This window comes from Coloeus monedula, assembly GCF_965178545.1.
Source record: "Coloeus monedula genome assembly, chromosome: 17".
Classification (NCBI taxonomy): Eukaryota; Metazoa; Chordata; class Aves; order Passeriformes; family Corvidae; genus Coloeus; species Coloeus monedula.
Window position 1 is genome coordinate 11074473 of NC_138797.1, and position 26796 is coordinate 11101268.

Genomic DNA, 26796 nt, shown 5'->3' on the forward strand with positions numbered 1-26796 from the left:
CTCCCTGAGTTTTCACTCCTTGTTCATTGAACATCCCACAGACGAGCATGTCCATTCTCCAAAAACATCCCTTTCTGCTCAAAGCTTTTTTCTCCTCATCACACTCTCTGCTCGGTGCCACCAGGAGACGTGATCTCAAACCCTTGGATGTGAACATGGCATCTCTGCACTGAGAAAAGGATGAAATGCAGAACAGTTTTGCCTAAGTCGAACACATTTTGGCTTCCCAGTTAACACCACACCTGGATTTATGCCAGACTGAAGTTACAATACATGTAGACATTACTCACAAGAGGCAAGGCCAATGCTCGAAAATAACCTCAAAGTTACTGGCAGAACAAAGCCTATTTTCCCAACAAAAATGACTTTGCTAAACACATTTGTGTTATGTGAATTTGGAGACCATGCATGAAAGTCACAGAGGCCTCTCAAGTTTTGACTCCACGATGAATTGTGTTCCTCCTCCTCCTTCAGCTTCAGTACGTAGTTTCCCTTGTGACCTGGCTGGAAAATGTGTGGTTGCTGGAGATGCTGTTGGATTTCCTGGTGAAGGCCAGTCGTTTCTTCTTCTTCCTCCATGGCAGGCACAGGATTGTGAGTGTGGAGAGGAAGATCTGGCGGAAGTTTGCCGACACCAGGTTGTAGAGGATGGGGTTGATTGCTGAGCTGACGTAGAAGAGGACGTTTGTCAGCATGTAGAAGTAGTGGTAGAAGTTGTAAAGGAAACTGGAAGAACAGATGAAAGATAAAAATCTTGAGTGTGAAGAACTCAAAGTCACAAGGGTGAGAAAAACATGAGCTGCTTTCCAGCTAACGTTTTTAGGCTGCAGACACAAGCTTACCAGTGGTGCCTGAGCCACCAAAACCCATCTATATCTTCAACTGGAACTGGTCAAACATGGATCAGATGCCTCTATGAAGACATTACCCCCTCACCAGCAGTTAAGAGACTTGTTTAAGCCCTGGGGCCAGATGCAATAGTTACCTCGTGCATTCATTTTTTTTTTTGGAAACAGGCATTCTGGAAACTGAGAAGCCAGACGGAAATTTGCTTCAGTGTCATACATATACATTAGCTCGACTTTTTTGGCTGCAGTTCTGATCTACAGAGGTTGCAGACGAGCCAAACTCCAGTAACAGATGCAGCTCTCTCCTCCCTTTGGCAGTGAGAGCAGCATCAGCTCGTTCAATGGGTCCCTGGGTTGGGATTTGTCCATAATGTGGGATGGCATTTCCTGTTCTGGGGGCAAGCTGATGACAGCATGCTTCTGAAACACATCCTGATCACCACAATTTAAGGTTTTCAACTAGAACTGGTCAAAAATGTTTTATTATCTTTTATACTTTTGGAAATATATTTCCTTGGGCCAACTGAGAACAACAGCCCTGAACTTGTAAAGCATTTATAAACACCACAGGTCTCATTTTCTGCAAGATGTTCCTCAGAATCATTTATCTTGGTGAAAATTGCAGACCTTTTTCCTAGTCTGAGTAGTGTCTAACAAAAGATAAATAGAGGAGTGCTGGACTACACTGCCCATCCCTCCACACCCCCTCAGCACTGCCAAGGACTGCACAGCCCATCCAGGTCTTACAAGCAGAGTTTCTCTATGTAGCTGTGAAGAACTTATATTGGAAAAATGTCTCTTCTTCAGGCACATGTGTTTGTAAGTGAACATGCCAAGCTGCTGCAAACTCTTGGTTAGCCACCAGACTGATAGTTTACTATCATTCTGTAAATTCAGTGTTTTCCTAAAATCACTCATGGTTTTAAAAAGAAGAAAAGAATGTTATGTGAACGCAGCCACAATGCATAAATTCCCACTAACTGCAGACAGACTTCTCTGCCCCTCTTGCTCAAAGCAAATGCAGCCACTACATAATTGAATACTGCCTTAAGTGCTTTTCATATAGGAAAGCAAAGGAGAAACAAGAGTTTGTCCCAGTGTGTGCCTAGAGCTCTGCTTTCATGACTGAAGATAGATTTTGGATTTTACTATGGCTGGATCCACAGTCCCATTCAGTAGACTAATTATTGTAACATCCTGATTTATTATATTTTGTGTTTGGAGTTAATGGAATTTTAGTTTGTTGTTGTTCTGCTTTTTAGTATTGTAAATTTTTTCTTTGCCTCAAAGGAAACAGCCCTGATCTCAGGGAGAACAGGGATGTAACACCATGGGAGGAGACACGAGTGCATCGTTTGGCATCTCTGGCTTCCTGGGTGTGTGTCCCCAGACAGCATTAGCTCTTAATGACATATTTAAAAATAATAATCAGCTTGGTGGTTGCTTTGCTGAGGAACCTGGCCTGGTGCCTCAGAAAGGAGCAGGGAACTCCTGGGGTGCCTTTGCACATCTGTGAGCAGCGCACGTGTGTTCGTGCAATTATCCCGGAATTCTCTGACAATCTGGGCATTTCCTAATCAGCAGCAACTGCTGGTATTTCATTTTGATCCACTCCTTGCACAGCCCAGTAAATAACCCCCCCCAGACTCAGTAAGTAGCACAGTTATTCCCCCACCTGTGTAACCTCCCCTGCCACTGAGGAAATGTGGCCTTGTGGAGCTAAATTGTGTGCTGACAGGAGCTGGTGCATCTTGGGGCTGGGGATCAATATCTCTGGCAGAGAGACTGAAATCCACTCCGGGTGTACCAACCCCCCTGTCCAAATGTCATTTCACCAAGGGCTGCCAGGGGTGAAGCCCCATGGCTGCTGCCAGTGGGACAAGTCAGTGGCTGCAGCCCACAGGAGGAGGAGGAGGGGCTGCTGATGCATTTTGGTTCAAGCTAATGCTTCCTCCACCATGTCTGGGGGATTTAGGTAAAACAAAGGCGCTTAGTTTGGCTGGCAAACACTGACATATCCAAAGAAAAGAACCAAAACAGCAATTAGGAGTTTCAGGATTTAATTCCTCAATTGGAAAACACCTTTGTTCCCAGATCCCCACCTCCATCTCCTCACCTGTGGGTGCCCTGGCATCCCCAGCCCCGACCTGAGCCCCCACCCTGTCCTGGCATGGGGGGACCATGTCCCCCATGCTGTGACTCACTCTGTCCAGTGGCTGGAGGGGACATAGCAGAACATGAGACGCCGTATGTGGTAAGGGAGCCAGCAGACCACGAAGGCGATCACCACAGCACCTGCAAGGCAGGAAAAAAGCCCTTAACTTTGTGAGCAGCTCTCCATCAGGGTGAAAAGGGGACCTATCTGCGTGGGTTTTATTGCTGTAACCTGTTTTCCTGCAGCCCCACTTGTTCTTGTATTGCTGTAGTGCAAAGAATTAATAACCCTGAGGGACAACCAGCCTGCAAATGTCTGTAAAAACAAGCAAAACAGAAGTAATACAAAACAGCGCTAAACTCTGGGGCAGGGACATAAGAACAACAGAAGGTACAGATGAAGGACTGGTGATGTCTAGTTCAGACACTGGCTTAAAGGAAACTCTGTTTGCATCTGTGTTTCATGCCCTTGTGGCACTGGGTGTCTTGTCCAAGGTACTCACAGAGACAGTTGGCATGTGTTTTTCATCCAGTTAGACAGGGAGCCAGGGACACCATAATCCCATTAGTTTGTTATGTGGACCCACTGGCCACAGTCCCCACAGTGCTGAGCATCATTAAACTGCTCTTTCTGGTGGCAGGGCTCGTCCTTTTGTTCTACATTTGTGCAATACTTGAGATTACAGCATGTTTGGGTCTGGACTTTGCCATAACAAAAATGATTAATTAAAGGGCAAGCAGAGAAAGGCACTACAGCTTTTTTCCTTTCCAGATTCCGAGGGATGTCAGATAATGGAAAATAAAATGCAGCAGCTCTGAGGCATAAAAGTGCTGTTGATAGAGCACATTTGTCAGTCTGGATTAAACAGCAGATCTATCAGGCAATCAAGAGAAAGACTTCTTTCCTTTTGTAATATATGTTTCAACTTCTGTATGGAACAGCAGGATTCTGGCAGAATCTTAGCAGGAACTAAAGAAATCTCAGTTAAAACGTAACACAATAAAAGGCAAGAAGAAAATAAAGACTAAATAAAATAATTAAGTTAATTTTTGGTCCCAAATTTGCTCTACAGACAACAAGGGCCGCATCACTCTTGTCCTTTATGTGACCTGTAAGGGGCTGGGAAGCAGCAAAGCTCTGCTCCAGAGTGAGGTACCACAAGTGCAAGGTGGATTTGTCACGTGGAGCCAAAGGCTGGGGTTTTTCTGCCTTGGGATTGAAAATATTTATGTAGATATGTCCCAAACCAAGACACTGTCATCCCACAGGGACCATGTCATAGCTCAAGGAGATGTGCAGAAGATGTGTTTCCCTTGGAGAATGCAGTCTTGGAGGAACATGTCTGGCTGTAGTTGCATCTCCCCGTCACTGATGCTCAACCAAGAGGCACAGGAGAGCAGAAATTAAATAATGCCTGGTTGTCCAGCTCCATACTCACACCCTACACCAACTCCATGAGCTCTCTCACTGAACACACAGCTAACAATGGAGAAGGTTCTATTCCTTTAGCATCAGCCTGCATGATGCATGACAGCATCTTCCAGGAACGCTGCAAAATCCATTTATCCAATAAAGATTTAAGCAACTGAAGGGACATGTTTTGGAAAGAAGGCTAGAGGGTCTGTTTTTATTCTCTTGTCTGAGTGAATTCATTTTCTCAAACTGTTTTTGGCTGCTCTCTGGCCAAAACCAGCTTGAAATTACGCAGATGTAATTCATCACCAGACAGCCTGCAGCCCTTCAGATGCCAGCAAGTGAATGAATTTGACCTGTGTCTGATCCTTCCCTGGGGAACTTTGATGGGACTTTGATGGGAGAGCCTCTGCATGACGTGTGGCCCAGGAGGAGTGGGAGATCCACTGGGGAGCTCTCTGGGAGCATGGATGCCTGCCTTGCTCCTTCACATTCCTGAGCACACGCTTTTGGCTGCCTCCAGAAATTTATTTCTCTGTCAGATGGACTTTTGGTTTGCCCTGGATGGAGCAGTCCCCTCATGATTCTTCTGAAGATCCCTCTCCAGCCTCTCCTCCTCCATCCGTCAGCCTCGGGCCAGTGGGAACGAGCCAACATCACAGCCCATCTGCTTTCCCAGCGCCTGCACAGGATTAGCTGGGTTTTCAGGCTGCAAAAGCAGCTTCCCAAATGGCTCCAAACACAGGTTCATTCAGGCACATCACAATTTCTGCAGAAACCTCCATGCACTGGCACTCCTCAGCTGCTCACCCCCGTGTGCAGCTCTTTAGGTACGGCAGGATCTGGATTCTTTCGACAGCCAATTATAAGAATCTCACACATCTGCTTGTTAAATTTACCAAAACGTTAAAGGAAAGTGGTTTTCTCCTGGTAAATGATGTCTGCTTCTGCTGCTCAGGCAATGCTGGGCCAAATAATATGGATCTGTAGCAACAAAAACATACTGAGGGAAGTATCTGCTTAACATCAGCAGTTATGTAATCTGTGATAACTCTGTAATATCACATGCAATCACTCTGCAATTAAAACCCTATTAAACATGTGAAGTGCACTGGAGACACTTATGGTCTAATTTGGAAGTCCCAGCTGGGTGACACACTGTGCAGTTCTGTGCTGCACACATTAGGAGATCCCGACCTGAATTTGTCACCCTTAATCCGTATGTTTTCATTTTATCATACAAGGGATCAAGCAGATTTAGGGTGGCAATCCTACCCTCTTGGGTCCTCTCCCCTGGCAGGAATATGAAACACGAGACTGTGTTAACTTTCATCTAATACAGAATGAAAAGATCCTTTTCTCCCAGATGCCTGTTGCCTTTCCTGCTGTTTTGTTCTTCCCTGAGCACCTGCCTGTCAAAATGGTTCAGCTGTAAAACAAATCCTGAGCCAACTGGCTGCCAAAATTGTTTTTTATTATTGTTATGAGCTCCTAGGATATGTTCTTCATCATCAAAGGCTTGACACATGGGTTCTTGTGGTGGAGTAAGAAGGAGCAGGTCAGCCTGCTGGAGCTGAGCACTGCAGGGGAAGGGTTTGACTCAATGTGTGATGGGGTGACTGTCCAGGATGATGTTTGTGAGGCTGGAGATTTCCTGCCTTTATTTTTTGAACTAAAAATAAACCAGACACATCCCTCACTTCTAATTAATTCAATAAGGTTCTAATAGGGGCAGAGCTGCTCCACGAGCTTCTGATATTTCCCATATTCGAGCAAATGAGGTGCCAAACCTCAGGGCTGGGGAGGGGAGGTGGGACCCCAGCAAGATGACCCCAGTGTGCCAGGGGTGGCAGGGAATGATCCTTCCACCAATGTATGCCCTCATTTTCCTCCTAAATCAAACTCCTAATTTAAATGTGTATTAAACTATGAATTATTACATCCTGTGTCTTTCTATTTTGTCTTATAATGGCTCTATTCTCTGCCCGTTTGAACTGCATGCCAAGGAAGAAGGGGAGAGGAAGGAAGAGTGGCAGAGGACGAGCCCCGGTTTGTTTTTCTTTCGGGAAGTCCTGCAGAGGGAAGCATCAATTCTGAGTGACATCTTTTTCATTGCGCAGGAGATCTGAACTGTGCCAGCCTTGATTCTCAGACTAAACTGGACGTGGGAGCAATCGGGGAAGTTAAATTCTATTAGATCGCACTGGGTATTTTATTCTGCCTTGTGTGTCTCCGGGGCTGGGGCTGGGAAACTGCCCTCCTCCAGGACAACCTCTGGGTCAGCATGTGCACAGGGCACGGCATCATGAGTAAGAACCCCACGGTTTTTCTGCTTTGCCTGAGCACAGGAGCGATGCTCAGGAGGGGTTTTCGGCCCCCATCCCTTTGTGGGGCCGTGTGAGGCTGGGAGTGACTCAGAGCCCCGGGACAGCGATGGGTGAGGAGTCACCGCCGCCGCTGACTCACCGGGGAGCCGCTGCGGCGCACAGCGCTCGGCTGCTGTTCTCCTGCTCACTTCATCTCCTCCATCCCCTCTGCGAGTGCTGAGTCACAGCCCTGCAGCCCCGGGGTGCCCTCGGCGAGGGTATCCCTCTGTGCTGTCCTCCTTTCTCTCCAGGAGAGGCAGAAAAGGGATGCTGCTCCTTCTTATAACCACCTCTGCTGCTGCTAGGGCCTCCGGACAAGCTCAGATCTATCTTTCCTTGATAGTTTTGTCCGGACTATTTAAACCAATTTATTTCTTTTTCTCTGCGTTCGAAGGGGAGCTGAGCCACATACAGATGTGGAACAGCACGGTGGAATTCCTGAGCAAAGGCAGGAGCTGTTTGGGGAGGTATTGACCCACCTGAGCAACAGCTCTCAGCCTTTTGTGTGTTTCAGACTCATCCCCAATGCTGCCCAAGGGGAGCACACACACCAGCTGGTACAACAGGTTATGGGGCTCGTGCAAAACAATGCTGGTTTTTGGAGAAACAATCCTTGTATATCCCAAATCCTGGGCTTATGTACTTACTCAGTTGATGCCATTACAAGAGAACCTCTCACAAAGTGCTGTTTGATATGAGAGGTGGTGAAAGCCAGGCCAAGTGCGGGCACAGCTGGCACTGCCTCGTTAAACCTCGAGGTGCTGTTTATATTAACATGATGTTCTACCTGACAGGCTGTTGGCAATATTTATATCAGCAGGCCCCAAAGTAGGGACTGCAGGAGCTGCCAGGGTAGGTATGAGCCCAGTAAAATTAAAACTACTTATGCTGGTATTTGGGTCATAAGAGTGTGGAATACAGGATTTCCATAAAAGTCAATAACAATCGGCAGGGATTGGGGGCCACCAGCAAGCACCAGGAGTACTCAGGAGAGCAAAGAGGAAACTGGGAGTAACTGAGCCTGGGAAGTCCTCAGCTCCTTTAGACACCACTGAAAACACACAGCATTTGCTGGATACAATCCCTTAATGCTCTTGAACATAGTATTGAAAAAACACTAAGTTCTTCTTTATTAGTGAAAGTGAGACAGCACAGTGAATGGAAAAACCTTTTGGCATTCAAAATCAACATATTTCTCTCAGGCTATATTCTCCAATCCTGATTTTTAATGGCTTCAGATGACAGGTTTGAAAATAGATGTGGATTCCTGCCCCAGCTCATCCCCTGGCACCAGTTTCATCCATAAGGAGCAAGGCAGAAAATACAGATTGAAGCTGGCCCAAGGCTCTAACAAGCAGCACATCACTGTTGTCCCAGTGCAAACTGGGGTCTCTTCCCAAGTTTCCTTCTAAGGTAATTATTCTTTTGGAAATTAGAGAAGAGGTTGTTTTATTCCATTTAAACTTCATTCATGCCATTTCCCCATGGGATATCTGGATGTTTGGAGGAGAAGGAAGAAGAAAAGAAGAATATTTCCACTTTGAAAGGTAGATAAGGGATCTCATCTTATCCTCACCAGGCTCAAGGCTCTTTCTATTTGGTGAGATCAGGTGTAACGTGAACTAGCTTCCTCTGCAGCCCTTTCTTCTTCCCCCCACAGTTTTGAGCTTCACTAGTCCTTTGTTCCTCCCAGAATGGTTTCTGCTCATCAAAGGGACCCTGGAGCTGTATTCACTGCGTGCTTCTACAGTGACTAAAGCCCTGGCCAGACTTCATGTTTAAAATCACATTAGTTAACTTTCTAAACACTCACATTGTCATGGTTTAACACCTGGAAAATCTGCTTTCAGGGCATGGCAAATCTCAGAGTTTTCTGCAGAGATGCAGCCACGAGAGCCTGCATCCCAGCAGGAATGCTGTGCCAGCCCGAGCTGTGGTGCCAGAAAAGGGACACACCTTGGGAGAGGGGAAAAAGAGACTCTCTGCCCCAAGAGGTGCAGCCAGCCCTGCTTTTTGCTCTTCTGAGGGTGTTTATAGAGCGCTCTGATTCTGCTCATTTTATCTCACTTGGCAGATGGCAAAGTAAACCTACAACTACAAACATCTCTGGGAAATATATACAACTGTTAAATAGGTAATTCATCCTCCCAAATTTCAGTGTGACACTTCAGCTGTTAAAATCAGCTTCCACTCAAGCTTAATGCCATAGGGGTTTTGCTGAACTCCACTTGGAGTTGCTCAGACTTTTTATTAGAGATACAAACTGCCATGAATTTTGTTCCTTTCTTGAAAAGAAATGATTAATGAACAAATAAATCTGCTTGCCTTAGAATATAGGAATTATGAAATACAACTGTTTAAGGAGTTTTAGATTGGTGCTCTTCTGTGTATTGTGGCTGCAAAGTATGAGCTATTTACTATTAATGTCTGTAGGCTGGTTATACTAAATCTCATGGCAATATTCTCCTCCTGAAATGAATAACTCAGACTTGGAGCATTGGTGAGGAGAAATGAATGGACTCTTCAAAGAATTTGTTCAGAAGGGGAATTATTAATGCACAAGTTAATGAAATACATGGATACATCATTAATTCTTGGCCTTTGTCTTGTATCACTTGACAAAATGCAGAGGCCCCAAAATCATAATTTAAAAATTCACAGACATTCAGTAAAAATGTGGCTTGACTTCATCTGCTCGAAAGCATTTTACTGAGGCATCACCCAGCCAGCTGTGGGAGACTGAAGGATATTCTTTTAATTGGTTAAACCTCTAAGTGCTTTATAATTGCTTTCACTAAGCAGCTTCTGTAACAGAGCAAATGCTACCTGGAACTGATTACATTTTAATAGGCTTAGCCAATGTCCATCCAGGGACAGCAAAGCCTCCCCTTGATGTCCATGAATTTGTTTCAATGTCGTTGTCAGAGCTCAGCTGTGCCATTCAATAACTCCTGCCTTCCTCCCATCCGCCTGGGAACGGATCTGACAGGCAGCTGGGAGGTGCCGAGGGCTGCTTGGAGGGGAAGGGGCTGCAGGCAGGTGGGTTGGTGGGGATATCAGTCCATGTTGCAAAACTGCCCCATTTCAAGGAGACATTTTGGCTGAACAGAGCTTTCATCCTGAGCCAAGCTCAAAAACACCTTGATTTTGGAGCAGCAGGGAGAATTGGGGTTGTTCAGCTGGGAGAAGAGAAGTCTCCAGGAAGAAATTGCTGCAGCCTTCCAGTGCCTAAAGGAGCTCCAAGAAGGATGGGCAGGGACTTTGGAACAAGGGCATGGAGTTACAGGACAAGGGGGAGTGGCTTTAAACAGAAAGAAGGAGGATTAGAGTGGATATTAAGAGGAAATTGTTCCCTGTGAGGGTGGTGAGGCCCTGGCACAGGGTGCCCAGAGAAGCTGTGGCTGCCCCATCCTTGGAAGAGTCCAAGGTCAGGTTGGACGAGGCTTGGAAACCTGGGATAATGGAAGGTGTCCCTGCCCATGGCAGGGGGTGGAATAAGATGAGCTTTAAGGTCCCTTCCAACCCAAACCATTCTGTGATTCTATGATTGTTCTGTTGTGTGTGTGTGCATGCGAGTGTTTAAGGATTATTTAGAATTTTATTAAGTGATTGGCGTATCAGAATAGATAGCACGCAGAGAATATTTACACTTCTGTGAAGCATCACACAGCTCGGGGAGACTCGGCAATTCCAGGGCTCCAACATAGTCAAGGAACAGCAACACAAACTGGAGGTGGTTTAATGGAAGGAATTGGAAGGATGAAGGAGAGTATGAAATCTCTTGGTGGAAGGTATTTTTAACAACAGAACTGGTTGCCCTGTTATCCTCAGAAAAAAAGCTGGGAAGCTGCCAGTGGCTGTAGCTCTTTGAATTTGTATCCTCACACCTGGTGAACGCTGACAGCAGAGAGCGAACTACAATCAGGAATCTCATGCTTAATGAGGTGGCTCCCAGGCAACAGGCCTGGCACATTCCTTGATCCTGATCACTCTCATTATTTTGTACATGACCAAAGTCAGACAGAGCCAAGAAAATACACAAATGCTACCAAAGAGGAGGAAAACGCTGTTGCGCCTGTTTTGAATGAGGCTGTTAGACTGTCCACTTTCAGCTCTAATTTCAGTGTAAACAAATACTTAATCTCAGTACATTTGGAGCAAGGAAGTTTTTTGCTGCTCTGGTCTTATCCAACAGCTCTGCACCTCATGAACCACAAAAAAATATTTTCTAAGCACTTCTTCTACAAATTCTGAAACACTTCACCCTTAAACCTAAATCAGCCTTCTCTGTACTTCAGGCCAAAGTTCACTTTTAGAAAAGGAAAATACTTTCACCCCCACGAAGCTCTGATTCTGTGCCAACAGTTTTATAAGGGGGCACAAGGGTAATTTTTCTTTTCCCACCCTCTTCCATAAATGAGCCCAGAGTCTGCTCATGATTTTGGCTGTCATGGATGCCAGGATAAATCATATGCATCCTTGTGTATTTTTTGCCACTTTTCAGACAGCTCAGAGACCTGGGTTATTAAAATGTAAGTCATGAGGAACAGGTGACAAAAGTGAGTGTGAATCAAGTACCTCCAGTAATCAAGTGCATCTGAAAAACTGAAATGCAGCAGGATTTCACTCCCATTTTCTAGATAAAGAGAGCATTTCTGCATGGTGGAGTGAATCACAGACAGAAGTGAGGGAGGATTTTTTATTTGCTGGATCTTCCTCAGCACAGAAATGCAACAAGCAGCTGTCCTCTCCTTGCCTTCCCAGCAAGGAGGGGAGCTCAGTCCTGCTGCTGGGGTGGCCCTGAGGAGATGCCTGGAATATCTGGGCATCGCTGCCCAGGGGGCCCCATGGTGCCACATCTGACCCACTTTTGAACCATCCCAGGCTCCAGACTGAAACCCTCACTTTTGCCAAATATTCTCAGCTTTTGCAGTACACAGCAAACCCAAAAATTTGCCTGGAGAAGAAAATGAGGAAGCAGAAGAAGATGAAAAAGAAAATTATGCTTATTGTTCAGAAAGAGAAGGGCTGTTTCTCAGTGCCTCAGAGGAGATGTGGACCTGTGGGTGTGGGGTGCACTTCCTCCAGTGCTGAGGGATGCCAGGTGTAAATTTAGGTTTCTCTCTCATTATTCATGAAGAGCTCTCTCTTGTTGAAGATCAAAGAGGATACAATACTAAAAGGAGAGAGAGAGGTGTGCAGTGGTGTAGCACGAGTGAGAAAAGGCAGCTTCTCAATTAATGGCAGCAGGCAGAAGTGTTAAAAACCAGAAAAGGGTAGCAAGGAGCAGAGTCCTTGTAGGCTCTGTGGGGAAGCAAGGCTCCCTCCTTACCTACCTGTGGACAATAGTTCATTGGGGTGCAGAGACAGTAAACAAACACAGTCCAACAAGATAATTGTGGGGAGTTTAATGTCCTCAGGGTTTTTCTTTCCTTTTTGGCAGTATGTGTTTCCCAGTGCGGTGTTGGAAGCTGGGATGCATGCGGAGGTTCGCCTATGGCATGGGCAAGGAGTGCTGCACGGGATGCACACCTTGTGAAAAACAGCTGGAAAAATGTCATGGAAGTTCCTGGTGCCTTCTCTAGGGATTTCTCTCACTGTTGGAAACATGGGCTGGGCCAAAGCACTTCAAATACCAAGATGCCCCATCCCTGAAAGTGTCCAAGGCCCGGTTGGACAGGGCTTGGAGCAACCTGGCTTAGTGGAAGATGTCCCTGCTCATGGCAGGGGTTTGGGATTAGGTGAACTTTAAGGTCTCCTCTAACCCAAACCCTTCTAAAAACACCAGAACATCAGAAAGCTTTCTGCTAACAAACTCTCCCCATCTCCTGTTTAAAACCACTCTGGGCACACTTTGTTAGCTGTTTTGGGTACTATTTTTGAACAGCTTTTGCTTTATCCTCTGTAAGTTTAAGCTACCAGATTCTTTGTTTTTTTCCTCAGCTTATTTAACCAAGATATCCAGTGTTTTGCAGTACAGCTCAATTCCTGAGTGCAGGAACTTTTATTTAAGCTCTGTCTGAACCAAAGCTCCTCAGAAAAAGGGAAGTAGTGAAACAATACGTGCAAGGCTTAAATTGCTGTCGACTACATCCTTAAAATGCTGGGTTGGATTTGCTTTTCCAGAGTGAGCAGGTCTGCTCTTTAGCTTTGCAAACCAACAAGCAAAGACAAAAGGAGGGGGTATTTTGGGTGAAAGTGTTTACCAATTTCAGCCTGTTTCTCTTCAAGTCACATTTACTCAGACACCTCCAGCCGTTCCCTGCCGAAGGAAGGGATACTCACGCAGGACCCTCACGCCGTGTTTCAGGGCTTGCACTCTGCTGGGCTCCATGGACATGCTGAGCATGGTCTGCTGCCCACCAATGGTGCACACCTGGTTCTCCTGGGCCGCCTGCTTGAACATCACCAGCAACTGGTTGGCAATGATGGTGTTGAGCACAGAAATGACGACCATGGGAAACACAAAGGAGATGAAGGTGTTGACCTACAGGGGAGAGATGGGGCACAGTCAGGGATAGGATCAGTGGAGCAGGAGGTTGGGTTCTATTTCTCAAAGCAACAGAGGAACAGCCTGCAGTGGAAATCTTTCCCTCCTCTTACTCAGCTGGTTTTGAAGGTTTATTGCTCAGAGGGAGAACTCAAGCACTGCTGACGCATGTTCATTCACGTGGGCCAACACCCAAAAAGGGCAAAATCATTCCTATCTAATTACATTCTTTTCCCCTTTTCAGTGCAGTTCATTGCCAGAAATGTCTCAACTGAAACATGCCATTGATCTTTTCATCTCACAACCAGCAGGATGCTGCTTAGCTTTCATCATGCATAGCGTGACTTCTAAATAACACTGTGTTATTGTCTTTTTCCTGCATTATGAGGACTCCTTGGGATCTTTTTAACTATATTTCTTTGTCTTCTGTCTTTTCCTTGTAGATTCAATGGCAGTGTTTTGTTACCTCATAACTAAGTTAAATAAACCTTGTGCCGTAAAGGATTAAAATTGATCAGAATAAACAAGTGGAAGTCATAATGTTTTTAGTACAAATTATTTGATTACTACAGTTTTGATAAAATTAAATGGATGATCAAATTAAGCAGTGATTGAATCAAGTAGAAGTCACAGTTCATGTCAAATGCAGCAAAGCTTTTGGGCTGTTTAGAAACCTCAGTGGAACTGAGCTTGGCAAAAGGCAGCCCAGGGAAACAGAGGCATGTGTAGGGTTTGCCTGCACGTCTGCAAGGCTGCCATGGTGGGAGGGAGAGCTTCTCTGCTAAGCCCAGGAGCTCTTCCTCTCTGCTATGTGGCTCAGGAGGACACTCAGCACAGCACCCAGGTGAGTGTGGAACAAATCAAAAGCCCTTTAAGTTCTTAGAATTTCAAAATATTGACAAGGATTAAACCGTGCTGCAAATCGCTGTGAAAGCAATTGTATTAAAAGTGATAAAATGACAAAAAGATGAAACTACAAAACTCAAGAGGGAATTTACTCAGTGGGAGGGCTCCAAGGCAGGCTGACTTCTCCCTCAGACAGCCACTTATTTTTCACCTCAGTGATGTACAACACAGAATAACCCTGCACTCCAAGCCAATGCCAGGTCCTTCTGCAGATTGCAAAACCTCATCTAGAGACAGGTTCTCCATCTGCTGGGATGGACACATCTCCTCTCCGCCCACCCAGCCCCACTGGACCATCACCAAAATGGACCAGGTTTGCTGTACACCCTGTGTCTGGTGCAGATTTGTGGTCTCTCTACTCTGAAGGGGTTCAGAAATGCTGGAGGCAAATGGGAATCACCCAACCACACTCCCAAGATGCTACAGGGAATCTGTAAAAGAAATGAGCAGTACATAAGCACATGGGAGCAGGCACAGTTCACTTTTTTTGTCCATAAATCTGAAGCAGGAAGTCCTCTTTTGGTGAAGACAGAAGCTGTTGTTGCCCAGGTTTTCTCTGGATGGACCAAGTCTCTGTACAGCTTTGTGCTCCGGAGCTCCATGTGTTAAGCAAAAGTACCAGCTGGGTTTTGTCTCTCTTCCACATGGTGAGAACATCATCTCCTGGTAATAATAACAGAACTCCTCTTCGGGCTGAGTGAATTCCTAGATATACCCCACCACTATAAGCTGCTAATGGCCTCTTTTGTTAAGTATAAAGCAGTTTTCTACGCTTCTAAAAGATCTCACAGCCTCCTGCATATAAGGAAGAGTTATCTTTTGGACTTGCCTCCACAGGCTAAGACAGATCATTAAGCAGTAAAGACCAACTATTTAACCTTCACAGTGCAGCCGAGCTGAGCTGGAGCACAGAGGGGTGAAATGATTGCTCCGATTTACCAGGTCAGACTAAGAAATGAACCCTGTAGCTCCTCACTCCAATTTCCGTGGCTTTAGCTGCAGAATGCCCTTCTTCCCCACTGCTGAGCAATGTCTGCACATCAGCAAAATGCAGCACTCAACTCTGGAAATGTTTCACTCTGTCACCTGAGATTCAAGATTTATTGGTTTTCATTCTAAAATTTTGCCCTAGCTATAAATTAGACTTGTTCCTTAATTTTGCAGAACTCTAAAAGTCTTTTCCGAGCTTACTTAAAAGCCTTGATTAGTTCCATAATTGCATTGTGAAGCCTTTTAAAGAGCTTGGGAAATCGGCTAGAATAGCACTGACTTTCCCTTTTAGGAATTGTTATGGTAAAACTGGGAATATTGCATACTTTCTATCAAAGACTAAATTTAAAGATTTTTTTCCCTGTCTTGATTTGTAGCAAAACTCTCATATAGTAAAAAAAAATTAAATCAATATTTTCCCCAGCAGCAGAATTCTTTAATTTGTTGAAAGAATTATTTGCAAACACAAAGTCCCAAGGAACATAAAGGATAGAAAAGCCAATCTACCTAAGCAAACCCTTTGTATTCCCTGTTTTCTGTCAAGCTGCTTGCTGGGAGCCCAGCACACTGTGCACATCAGTGCAGCAACATTTAATTTTCAGGTGACTTTGCTCACTGCTGGAGCTGGTGCTTCCAACAACTCTTCAAAGTCAATAGAAATTTTCCCACTTTCTCAAGAGGAGCTGGTCTGGGATCCCAGGACTACATATTAAAAAGTTCAGGAGCAGGGAGACTTGTAGAGGTGTTTAATGGGATTTTTTACTGTGTCTCCTAACATCAGTGGACTAAAGTGGCTACAGCTGTCAATGAACACCCATGGGAGCCTTTGGAGCTTTACAGATCTTTACAGACTACTCTGGCCCCAGGAGGGAAGATTTAGAGAGTGTGTAGGCTCATTTTTGACCTGAAAGTCTCAGATTTATGTTGGCTCACCATGGAAAGCACAGTCTGTGTGATGCTGGATCTACACTAACCCTATATTCAAGGTTGTTTGGATGCACAAGCACAGGGGTCTGCTCTCATCTCTGTTCTCACCAAGATGGCTCAGTGTGATTCTCCTCTCTATCAAAACTGATGTGTTTGCACCAGAGTGAACCCACCAGAGCCCAGCACCACGATGGGCAGGATGAGCTCAGCGCAGGGGCCCAAAGCTGCTAAGCATGGAAAGGCTTAGCCCTGGCTGCTCTCTAGGCTAAAAAACCCACACAAACACAACACTACAAACCCCGTGACTGTGTGCTAAATCCCAATCAAACAAAATAAAAAAAAAGAAAATCCAATACTGCAGCGTTTGCCAGTGGCAGGACAGAATGAAACACTAACCCAGTTCCATGCTGCCGTCACTCCCGGAATCAGCGCAATCCTAAATGCTGCTCAAGCACCAGGCTGGCAACATCTGTGGGATGGGATTAGTCCTCAGGACCAAATCATGCTTTGTCTCGTACAGAACAACAGCCTTCCCTTCCAGCACTGCCTGAGCAGTGACAGCCAGAGACCCAAATCACTCTTCTCTGGCTGTGCTGAGCAGGACAGTGACAACACAGATATCACCTGTGGGTGAGCTCCCAGCAGAAACCTCTGCTGAGACCCTGAACCCCCACAGGCACTTGATGGATGCCAAGACATGATGCAGCTATCAGCCTCACAGTTAGCTCAACAAAAATCAGACTTTGTCTGAGACAGAGAATTCAGCCTTTTGTGAGTTTGCTTCTTCCATCCAAACAAGAGTGTGGGAGAGACATGGGGGAAGGGACCAGAAAAACCAAGGGACACAAAAGCAGAACCCAATTCTCGGGCTTGTGACTCTTCCTAAATCTTTTGGGTGGAAAACTGCTCCCCTGGCTCGGTTGAGCTTCCTGCTGACGTGATTCACTTCTGCCAAGTCGTCCCTCAAATTATTTGACTGTGTGGTTTCCCTGGGTTACCACCTAAAGCAGCTGTCAGCTCCCTCGCAGCCGTGATGGAGAAGATGAGAACAGAACTTTACACAGGGACTCCCCAGAGGGCTTCAACAAAGTCCTGTAAATCAGAGGGTTTGCAAAGATTTATTATTTTGTGCTCCAAGGTGACTGTTGGAGGAACACAGATTCAAAGGCCACTTCGGAAAAAGATGGGCTTTGGATCCTTACTACAAGCCACGACTTTTTTTCTTAGGTATATCTGAAGGCAAGGAGGGTAAAATTTATGAATATTACACTTGGTTATGGGTCACCTTTGCTCACAGCAAAACTCCATCACCTGAGCCACCTGCAGCTGGCTGTTCCCATGGTCCACCAGCACACGATTTTGGAGAGGCACAGGAAAAAATGAGAGAGGTCTTGGAGAACTTAAGTGGTTTAAAGTAAAAACGTTAGGCTACAGGCTCTTCTGGAGATACAGTAGCAAATTTGACACTGGAAGTAATTATGATAAAAACAGCCAAGAATCAGAACTACTCACAACATTTTAATTGAAAAGAGTTTTGATGAGAAAATAAAAAATGTTCCAATACTGAGACTATAAAAGATTTTTGAACACGGCTCTTGTGTTTTCCCTCATGCCATTTTCTAAGTAAATAAAGTCCCCCAAAGCCAATGGAGCATGGAATGCTGGTCACAGCAGCAGCACAGTGGGGTGCATCCCACAGAGCAGCAGCTGGGATGCTCTGCCAGCAGGAGCAAAGCCCCTGGAGTGGACATGGGGGGTATCTGAGATTAAGGATAATTTTAACTCTAGGTTATGACAGGGGTTTTGTGGCAGAGACCAGAGATGTTCCCCTGCTGCCTGATAAATGAGGTGACAGCAGAGCCAGGTCTCCATCACCACAGCTTCTCCAGGGACACAGCCCCTTCCAGCACTGAGCTAGGATGCTCAGAGTGATTTTTCTCCCTTCTTTTTCGGGGCGGTGGGAAGGACAACTAAAATGGAGAGAAGTGTGGATGCAGATTTGCTGGTAAAACCTCATCTGTACCCACTAAGCTTCTGTTATAGCTCATTTCCCTGTGCCCACCTGGAGAATGCTGTTAGATGGCTGCAGCCTTTCTGTTTTCTGCTGGGGAGGGTTCTCAGTGCAGAGACTCCTGGGGACAAACCTGGGGAAATGGGTGAGAAACCCCAAAGGAGCTGCAAACTGTCTCGGGAGGAGATGGATCCTTGCTGGTTTCCTGGAAGTGACGAGGGAGAGGACTGAGAATACAGAGCATCGTTTGATTTGTTGTTTTGAGCAAATCTATTAAACCACAGAGCTACATTTTAACAACCTACCACATTCTGGTTCACCTCATTTCCAATGGAAATGGAAAGTAAATTATCCTCCCCCTGACTGTGGAGGCAGTATTGTTAGCATATGTCAATCAGAGAAGCACATTCTGCTACAACAACATTTGGCTGCCAAAAAATCTTATTTGACTAAATGTTCTTTACAAAATTACTGGTTATCTCACTCAGTAGCCAGAATTAGCATTTTTTTAACCAGCCAGTGGATAATTTCAGCCATTAATAAGCACAGTACTGCATTCCAGGATACGGCAATCTGTGCAAGACAAAGCAGGAAAGGGGAAGGTACACAGTGATGGGATGCCAAAGGGAGCATTTGGCAAATGCACTCGTGTTTGATGTTCACAGGATGTGTCTGATGAAAAAAAAGTCCACAGGTTTTTCTCCCTCACAGTAAATAAATTAATATCTAATTAACCCCACCTTTCCATAGCTCTCCAGCTTTCCACGCCAAGTATCTCATGATTATCAGGTAATGCCTTTCCTTAGTGACAGCAGGGCAGGAGAGGTTTGTGTTTGTGAGTGATAGAAGAAAATAACCCCTGCTTTTGGAGTCAGTAGCTGGCACAGGGAAAAACGTAGAAGCTGGACAACTACAGCCTAGTAAGGCAATTTATCTCTTCTGGAATTTTTTGAGGGGACCTTTACTGCAGGGTATTGGCTCTGGTCCTTACCTTGGATAAGCGCGTGCTGCTATGAGAGCACAAATCCTGGGTAAATAGGAATATCTGGCCAAGTGCCAAAGCCTGTGTGTGGATCTGGAGCTCCACCAGTGCATTTGAGCAGGAGCTCGACCTTTACATGCTGCCAGCTTTAACTCGGGCAGGTTTGCCTGTCACACTTCATTTCGGGCGGCTGCTCTCTCCAGCAGCCCTGACAGCGTGGCAGGGGGGGACACAGCTGTCACCCTCGGACAGAGGCTGGCTGATGACACGGGTGGGTGGCACTCTGTGCCCCGTGCAAACTCTTCTGGAGGGTGCATGAGGGTACCGTGGAATCCTGCATGACTGCAGGGTCCCCTCAGCATCAGAGTGACACAAACCCCACTGAGCTCAGCTGGGTGAAATAACCCTCCCCTTTCCTCCTAAAGAGGGACAGGATGCAAATATCCATGTAGATCCAGGATGCAATATCCCATCGTTAGCTTAATGAATAATCAAACATAAGATATCAAAACGAGCTATTTTTCTCTTTGAAACACCCTGAGAAATGGCCACAAAAGCTCTGATTGTTATCTCCTGGTATACCCTGTACCTCTTCTACCCAGCCAGAGGTGAGTACACATTCCAAGGTAACAGAGTGTGGCCACATGAATTGCTTTGATCTCATCCCAAAGAGCTCCCCCGTTCAGCCCCTGGAGCTGCAGGAGATCAGAGAGACTGAGGAGCACCTTCCCTCTGCCTCAGGGAGACCTTTTCAAAAGTGCTGAATATCAAGCCCAGACATTTCAAAGAAAGGTTACGATGATGTGAAATGTTGCTTGCAGTCACAGGTATTGATGTCAAAATGTATGATCAGCTCTGAGTTACAGAGGCAAAGCCTGAAGCCAGGACACAGCTGCGTGGGGACACGGGGATGGATGGCAGTCACAAGCAGCTGAGCCTCAGGAGCTGGGGCAGTGATGAGGGTGTGAGCCTGACCTAAACACAGACATGAGCAGGACATCCAGAGTTTTTCATCTGGGGGGATCAAAATTCAAAACAAAAGCCTGGAACACAGGCTCATCCTGTCCAATCCATTGTCAATTAAGTAACTCAGCAGGTTTTGGTGACCTCAGCTGGCATCAGCCACAGGAGCTGGAATTGGTCAAAACTCTGTATTTCAGACCTCTGCAGTAGTCCCAGTTTTATCTTTGCTTTGGATGTGGTCTGGGAACAGGTGACTGCAGGTACTGTTGCTGAGGTGAAGAAAGAGAACAGATAAGTCTGAAGATAAATTATCAGATGGAGCTGATGGATGCTCCCAAGTCACTGGGCTGGTTCCTGTGCCCATGCTGCTGCTGCCCTGCAGCCATTAGTGTCAGTGGGGCTGGAGCTCAATTAATTGCACGGCAAGGACATGTGAGCATCTGTTCCTGACACATCCACTTACTTGCTTTACTCACTGAGGGAAAACCCCTCCAAAGACAGCTCAGAGGATAATGTAAAAGACTTGCTCTTGAGCTTTGGCTGCTCAATGCTGTGGAGGAGTTTCAGGTTTTGTATTGGTAGATATTTATATCAGAAGAAAATTTGCGTTACTACAAGGTTTGGGGTGACAGCATGCACTGACTGCAGTCTGTGCTGTGCTTAAGATCTACAAGGTGTGAGTACCTACAACTTGGTGCACAGCAGGAGGATACGGCCATGCACAGGGCAGTGCAGAGCTCCTCTCCCCTCTCTGTGCTGGCTGGATGCCTCCAGAGCTGTGTCCAGCTGGATAACATCAGCCACGAACTCTTCCAAAGGGCTTAATTTAGCTCTAGCATTGAGATCAGAAAGAAGATCTGCTTAAACTCTGTTTTCATTAGCATTTTGTGTCTGCTCCACAGTAGAGATGTTTTCCTGGCTCCTCTCTGCAGATCCGTGGCCATCACAGAGAATAACCAGGCAGTGTGGATTAAGGTTTTAAGAATAACCAACGTGTACCATTTTCAAGCCTGTGTGTGGTCCCACACTGATGAACTATAATGGGAATGCAGAGCAGCTAATGATGTCGAGAAGTTGAGTTAATCACATACTCTGCAGGAGTTAATCAGATACAGAACAGATGGAAATAAATTGCGTACTGACAAAAAACATCCATCATATCTATGGCAAAAACATTCCCATTCATAAACTTCCCTCCTTGGAGAAAACATTTGTACATAAAAAGCAACATCTGATGCAGAACAACTTAAATGGGTCTTTTGCTCATGATGGGTTGGGAAAGATGTCAGAGCACTGAATAATGGTGGCATTCCTGAGCTTGACTGGATACCTGAAGGATCATTTAACCTCATTTCTATGCATGGTTACAATGCTGTGGCCTGAAGTACTTTCAGATTTATTGTAAGTAACAGCAAAATATGTGATTCATCCATAAGGGTTTGATATAAATCTTATTATTCCTAATAGTACGCAAGGGTAATATCTAAATATTGAACTCCCTGGGGACCTCTGGGCTTTTCATTACCTCCCTAATGCCAGAGAACCTACTCCATTATAACTGTTCTTAAGAGAAAAATTCCTCCTTTCCTGGTCTTTGCCCACCAAACTCAAACTGGAATGGTTTGGCTGATTCCAGCTTCCAAAGAGAAATTGGGAGGTTCTAAGGTTTAATCACGATGCACTGGAAATGTCTTGTATATCATGGATGCCATGGATATTCAGCTTTTTCACTGAAGGCTAAATGTTTATTTAGAAAAATGGAAGAGTAAACCAGTAACCAAAAAAGCCCAACCCCAAACAAAAAAACCCAGACAAATAACCCAAGTTCTCTCTGGGATTGAGCTTGATGAAGATGATGAATTTGGAGCCTTGTACATCTCACTTCAGTTAATTTAGGGCCTCCTGCTACTGATTTAAGAGGGTTATGTGGAACTTACAAAGGAAGGGTTTTGTCACGGGGCAGCTGCTGCCTTCCTGTACCTGGTAAGGGAGCAGAAGAAGTGACAGAGCAGCAGTGATGATCCTCCATCCCATCATCATTAACCCAAAAGCTTCAAACCCTCCCCCGCTTCCTCCTTCAGGAAATCACAGAGTCACAGAATGTTCTGAGCTGGAAGGGCCCCACAAGGATCATCGAGTCCAGCTCCTTCCTTCTTCATTTCCTGTGGTTGGTACAGTGAGCTACAAGGTAAATTAATTCAATTTACCCAATTTTGCTTGCAAACAAGAATAAAGTCAATTCATATGCTGTCAGTTTGCTGGCCTCAGCCTCGCTCCTCAGATCCATTGCACTATTTAGGGCAATATTTTTGGTTGAACAAAAACTCAGTGAATGATGTTCTTGCTTTTCCCTTTGAACACGCTGGTCTTTGTTACTATTTCCCCCTCACTCTCCCCAGCAGCTATGTTCTACTGGAGGGGAAATAATACTTGAACTTCAAATGGCAGATTGGAAATACGCTTTAAATAATTTACCAGTGCAGTTGGATTTCAGTTCTCACTATCTGCTGGTATTTTGGTTCTTGCTTGTTTTCGCCAAAGGGATATTGCCCATCGCCTTTCACAAGATATTTGGGTTTCTCCAGCTCTGCTGCTTGTCAGCCCTCTAAATAATTTAATAAATGTTCATACAGTGCCTAATGCTCCTGACGGCTGAGTAATCCTAATCCAGATTTTGCAGTTATTTTCTGTCTATCCTCTTTTGGTTCTTCTTTCCCACTGGGTTGCACAAGTTGTGGGGGCTCACGTGACGGACATTCATCCAAAGAAAATGTCTCCATGGTGCTCCCCATGGTGCAGACTGATGTTCTCTCTTGAGGGTGGCTGATGACGTCCTTGTCAAACCCCAGGAACTCATCCTCTTCCCTGTGCTGTTGGCCACCACTTCAAGAGCTCAGCACATCTGACACTCCTGTGAGGCTTTTGCAGCCTGGGATGCTGCAGGAGGGGCAACCACCACAGCCTTCAGGAGAACACAGACTGCACATGTGTCTGAGGGCTCTATCACCACGTAAATAACTCACAGCAGCTGATTTTGTGAGCCAATATCCAGATCCTTGCTTCTCTAACCTATGCCTGTTATTCCATTCTTCTTTGCTTCATGTTTGGGGTGGCTGTTGCCATGAATGAGACTGTTATGCTTGGATATTTACTCACAGACAACACCAAGAAAAAGAATCAAACCCTTGTGACAGTCAATTATCCCCCAACTTTTCTTGTTCTGGCAATACTGAGTCATTTCATCCCTCATAATCAAAATGGATGGCTTTTGCCCACATAGATATGAAGTCACTTACAGTGACTGTTTCAGGATTCTAACTAAACAGTCTGCTTTAGCACGGAAATAAAGCCAAAGACACAAGCATGGGATCATAATAAGCAAAGATGTCTGACTGTGAAGAGCAGCAAACAGTTGAATCAAGTGGTGCTTTCTTTCTTTCCACACTCTCTTGGTAGGTGGATCACGACAGAGAAAAATGTAGATTTGTTCGGCTCACGTGGTGCCTGTCAGACTCCAGCTTTACACTTGGAATGTGCATGGGTGTGGAGCAGTTGGGTGCTGGGCTCCCCTCTGCCACCCGTGTCCAAGCCAAGTCTCTCCCTGGGGACAGGGGTTGGGTGGGCAAACTGCAGTGGCCCCTCTGTCCCGCCCTTTGTGGGGAAAAAATGAGGATGCAACCAGCAGCTGGCTGACAGGAGAGCAGAAACTCATTAGAGCACAGGGTAATTAATAAATCAGCTCCATTCCCCAGGATGATGGTGAAGATTTAAGATAAAGACTTTGTTATAAACCAGCCTTCAGCCTGATGCATGATGCACACAGTGCAGGAGGATTCAAGGGAAAGTTAATTTAAACAAAAACCCAAGGAAATGGAAAGAACAAATCGCTCTCCTATTGAAAAACACATAAGACCCAATTCAGAAGAATTCAAAGGAAAGTTAAGCTAAACAAAACCCCGAATAAATGGAAAGAAAAGATCATTCTCCTACTGAAAAATACATTCGACCCAATTCTGGTTTTGCGTTTCTGCCAGGTGAGGTGGAGGTAGAGGAGGGTAAGAGATGCTGTAGTGTCTGAGAGATGAGTAACATCAAGACAAAAAAATATGTATCTGTTGAATTACATTTCAGGATCAAATTTTCTGAAGCTTTTTGTAATATTTCACATATGCTGAAAAGTCTCATTAATATAGCTGGTAAAATAACAGCTTGTCTGCTTAAAGTAATTAGTAGTTGACAATTGGGCTGAATTTTAAATCCATGAGGAGCTTTGGTTAGCACTAATAAATGTTGATTAAGGTAGCAATTAAAATCTAACAATCTCTCTGGGGGTCTGAACTTTAGAGCTGAAGTTTGGAACATACCTCAATTTACAGAGAAAATGCTACAGTTCCTCCCCAAGCTGCTTTATTAAGCTGTGGAAGTGTGGATTTTTTTTCCTTTGTGTTTTTTTTTTTTTTGTTTTTCTTTGTTTTTTTCTTCTTTCTCTATTTTTTTTCCCCCCAGTTTACATAAATTAATTGCAGCCTCAAGTAGTGCCCCACAGCTTAGGCAGCCACCAGCACGTCTCCCAGTCTAACACCCCTTCGACACAGAGACCTTGGGGCAGCGGTGACATAGAGCAGAGTGCAGCTTGAGCTTTCTCTCAGGAAATGCTGTAGGACCCTCTTGACGTCCTTATTTCCATGGCAGTCCCTCCCAGGAGGCAGCACCTGTCTGTCCCTCTCCTCATCAGGCTCTGAAGTGGGCTGGAGAGATCTCCAGCTCTCCTTCAAGGTGTTGTGCTTTGCACCCGCAGCCGACCTCTCGCAGAGAGGCGAGGTCAAGCAGTGCTGGCTGTGCTCATCTCTCCTGATTCCCTCTCCTGCCGCTCCTCATCGCTTCCATAATCAGGGTGATTGAATGAGCGACCAAGGAAAGGTATTGACTAAGCAGTGTCTTGAGGAAGACTAAAATTATCTCTCTTTGTTGCACTTGAGCAGTGTGACCAAGGCAAATCACAAAACACCTTTTGCTTATAGACTTCTTCTAGTGATTTATCATCAAGGCACTATTCATGGAGGTCTCAGGTTCTTTGTGATCTTACTTAACCTGATAAAATTTCGGTCACTTCCCTGCATTTTTCTATTTTGGAAGTCAGAAAGCACGTTTGTATTCCATGGAATACCCCCTTTATACTGGCCAAATCCTTTTGGGTATTTCCACTCTTGCTGTGGGCAAGACATAAACTGAACACAAACCCAGATTTGTCTTTATCACACATTAGCTCTGTGTCACCCATTAATTACACATTGCATCCCTCAGTTTTTAAGATGAATGCCAGTGGGGATAAAAATAGGAATACAAGGTGAAATGGGAGCAACTTGGTCCTCTGGTGCTCCCAGGAGTGTGTTGGTACTTCTGCTCTGGTCATGCCACTTAAATCAACAGACTTGTCATTATATTGTTTTCCAGGTCTGTTCCTGCTGATTTTGGGAGCTGCTGAAATGAGCAGCTTTTCCTGCAGGGTACTTGCCACGGCTGTTACGGAAAAAATAGACCAGCAGAAAATTTGTGCACATTGTGATCAAATCCAGCGAGTGCTCCTGGGGCAAGGCAGGGAGGTCAGAAGGAAACTGTGTCCCTTTGACTTTCCAGGGCTCCTGCTGAAGATGGTGGCTGCTGCTTGGTCCTGCTCCTGGCCCCAGCACCCCCAGCATGCTCAGGAGGTGAAACAGCCTCCATCCTGAACAGCCTCTCCTTCTGGGAAGGACCTTTAATAATCAGAATCATTTTTAGGTGCTTTCTTCACCCAGCCTATGTGATCTGAGCATGGTTGTTGGCTTCTCTACAGCACTGTGTGTTCCTGAGTGCATTTTCTGAGTCTGTGCATTGTTAAGGATATTTACAGAAAAAGAGAGTTGGAGAACTGAGGATGTGAAGAGCTGGAGGAGGAAAAGGAATAAATCTAGAGGGTAGAAAAAAAGCCCATTCACTATCAGTCAATGTGTCTATCACTTTTTTCCTCCCTTTTTTTTCTTCTGTGTTGTAAGGATGAAATACAAATGGCTCAGATAAATGTGGAAAGGAATGCAAATGAAAGCTTCATAGCCAGAGAGATTCAGAGCTATTTTTTTTTTCAAAGGAGGCTTAAGAACTGGATGAAATTGTGCATTTCTACTTGAGTGAGCAATTTCCATGCCTGAAGCTTTGGGACAGGTCGTTCTCTCTGCAAGATGGACACAAGGGTTGAACCAGCTGGGAACTGGAGCCACAGAGGGGCACGAGTGTGTGCAATGGTTTGGATATCTTGGCACCGTGGTTTTGGGGTTTTCAGGGAAAAAAGCTGCTCTGAGAGGGTCCCCAGTGGACACAAATCATCCTGGACATCTCCACCCACAGCCAATACCACCCTCCACATGCATCTACCTGTGCTGCAATGGGCACTCAGGGCTGCTGTGGAGACATCACCTGGGGTCTGCAAACATTATTGCATGGAAAGCCATGAGCTCCTGAGGAGAAACCTGGGTGATTATTCATGCACAGGCTTTCAGACTACTTGAAAGGGCCTATTTAATATTTTTACAGTAATACTATGCACTCTACTGCTCTTACAGTAGAATTACAGGTGTCATTCTGAGGAGGTGTGTGTGGGGGGCAGGTTTTTGGAGAAAAGCCGTTTCTCCAGGGAGGTGAGACAAACAGAGGGGCTGCAGAGAAACCTGGCATCTCCAAGGAGCTCAGAGGATCTCCTGGTTTCAGGTTG

General features: G+C 45.4%; 1 protein-coding gene across 1 annotated transcript in view; it reads right to left on the reverse strand.

The window, feature by feature from the left end:
• Positions 1–476: 476 nt before the first annotated feature.
• The window catches only part of NTSR1 (neurotensin receptor 1), a gene marked incomplete at both ends in the record, with an annotated part of 49720 nt that continues 23400 nt past the window's right edge, over positions 477–26796 (reverse strand). The window contains 3 exons of the mRNA XM_082293021.1: positions 477–726; positions 3053–3143; positions 13068–13269. Of these exons, the coding sequence (XP_082149147.1) occupies positions 477–726; positions 3053–3143; positions 13068–13269 (543 nt within the window). The remainder of the gene's footprint in view (positions 727–3052; positions 3144–13067; positions 13270–26796) is intronic.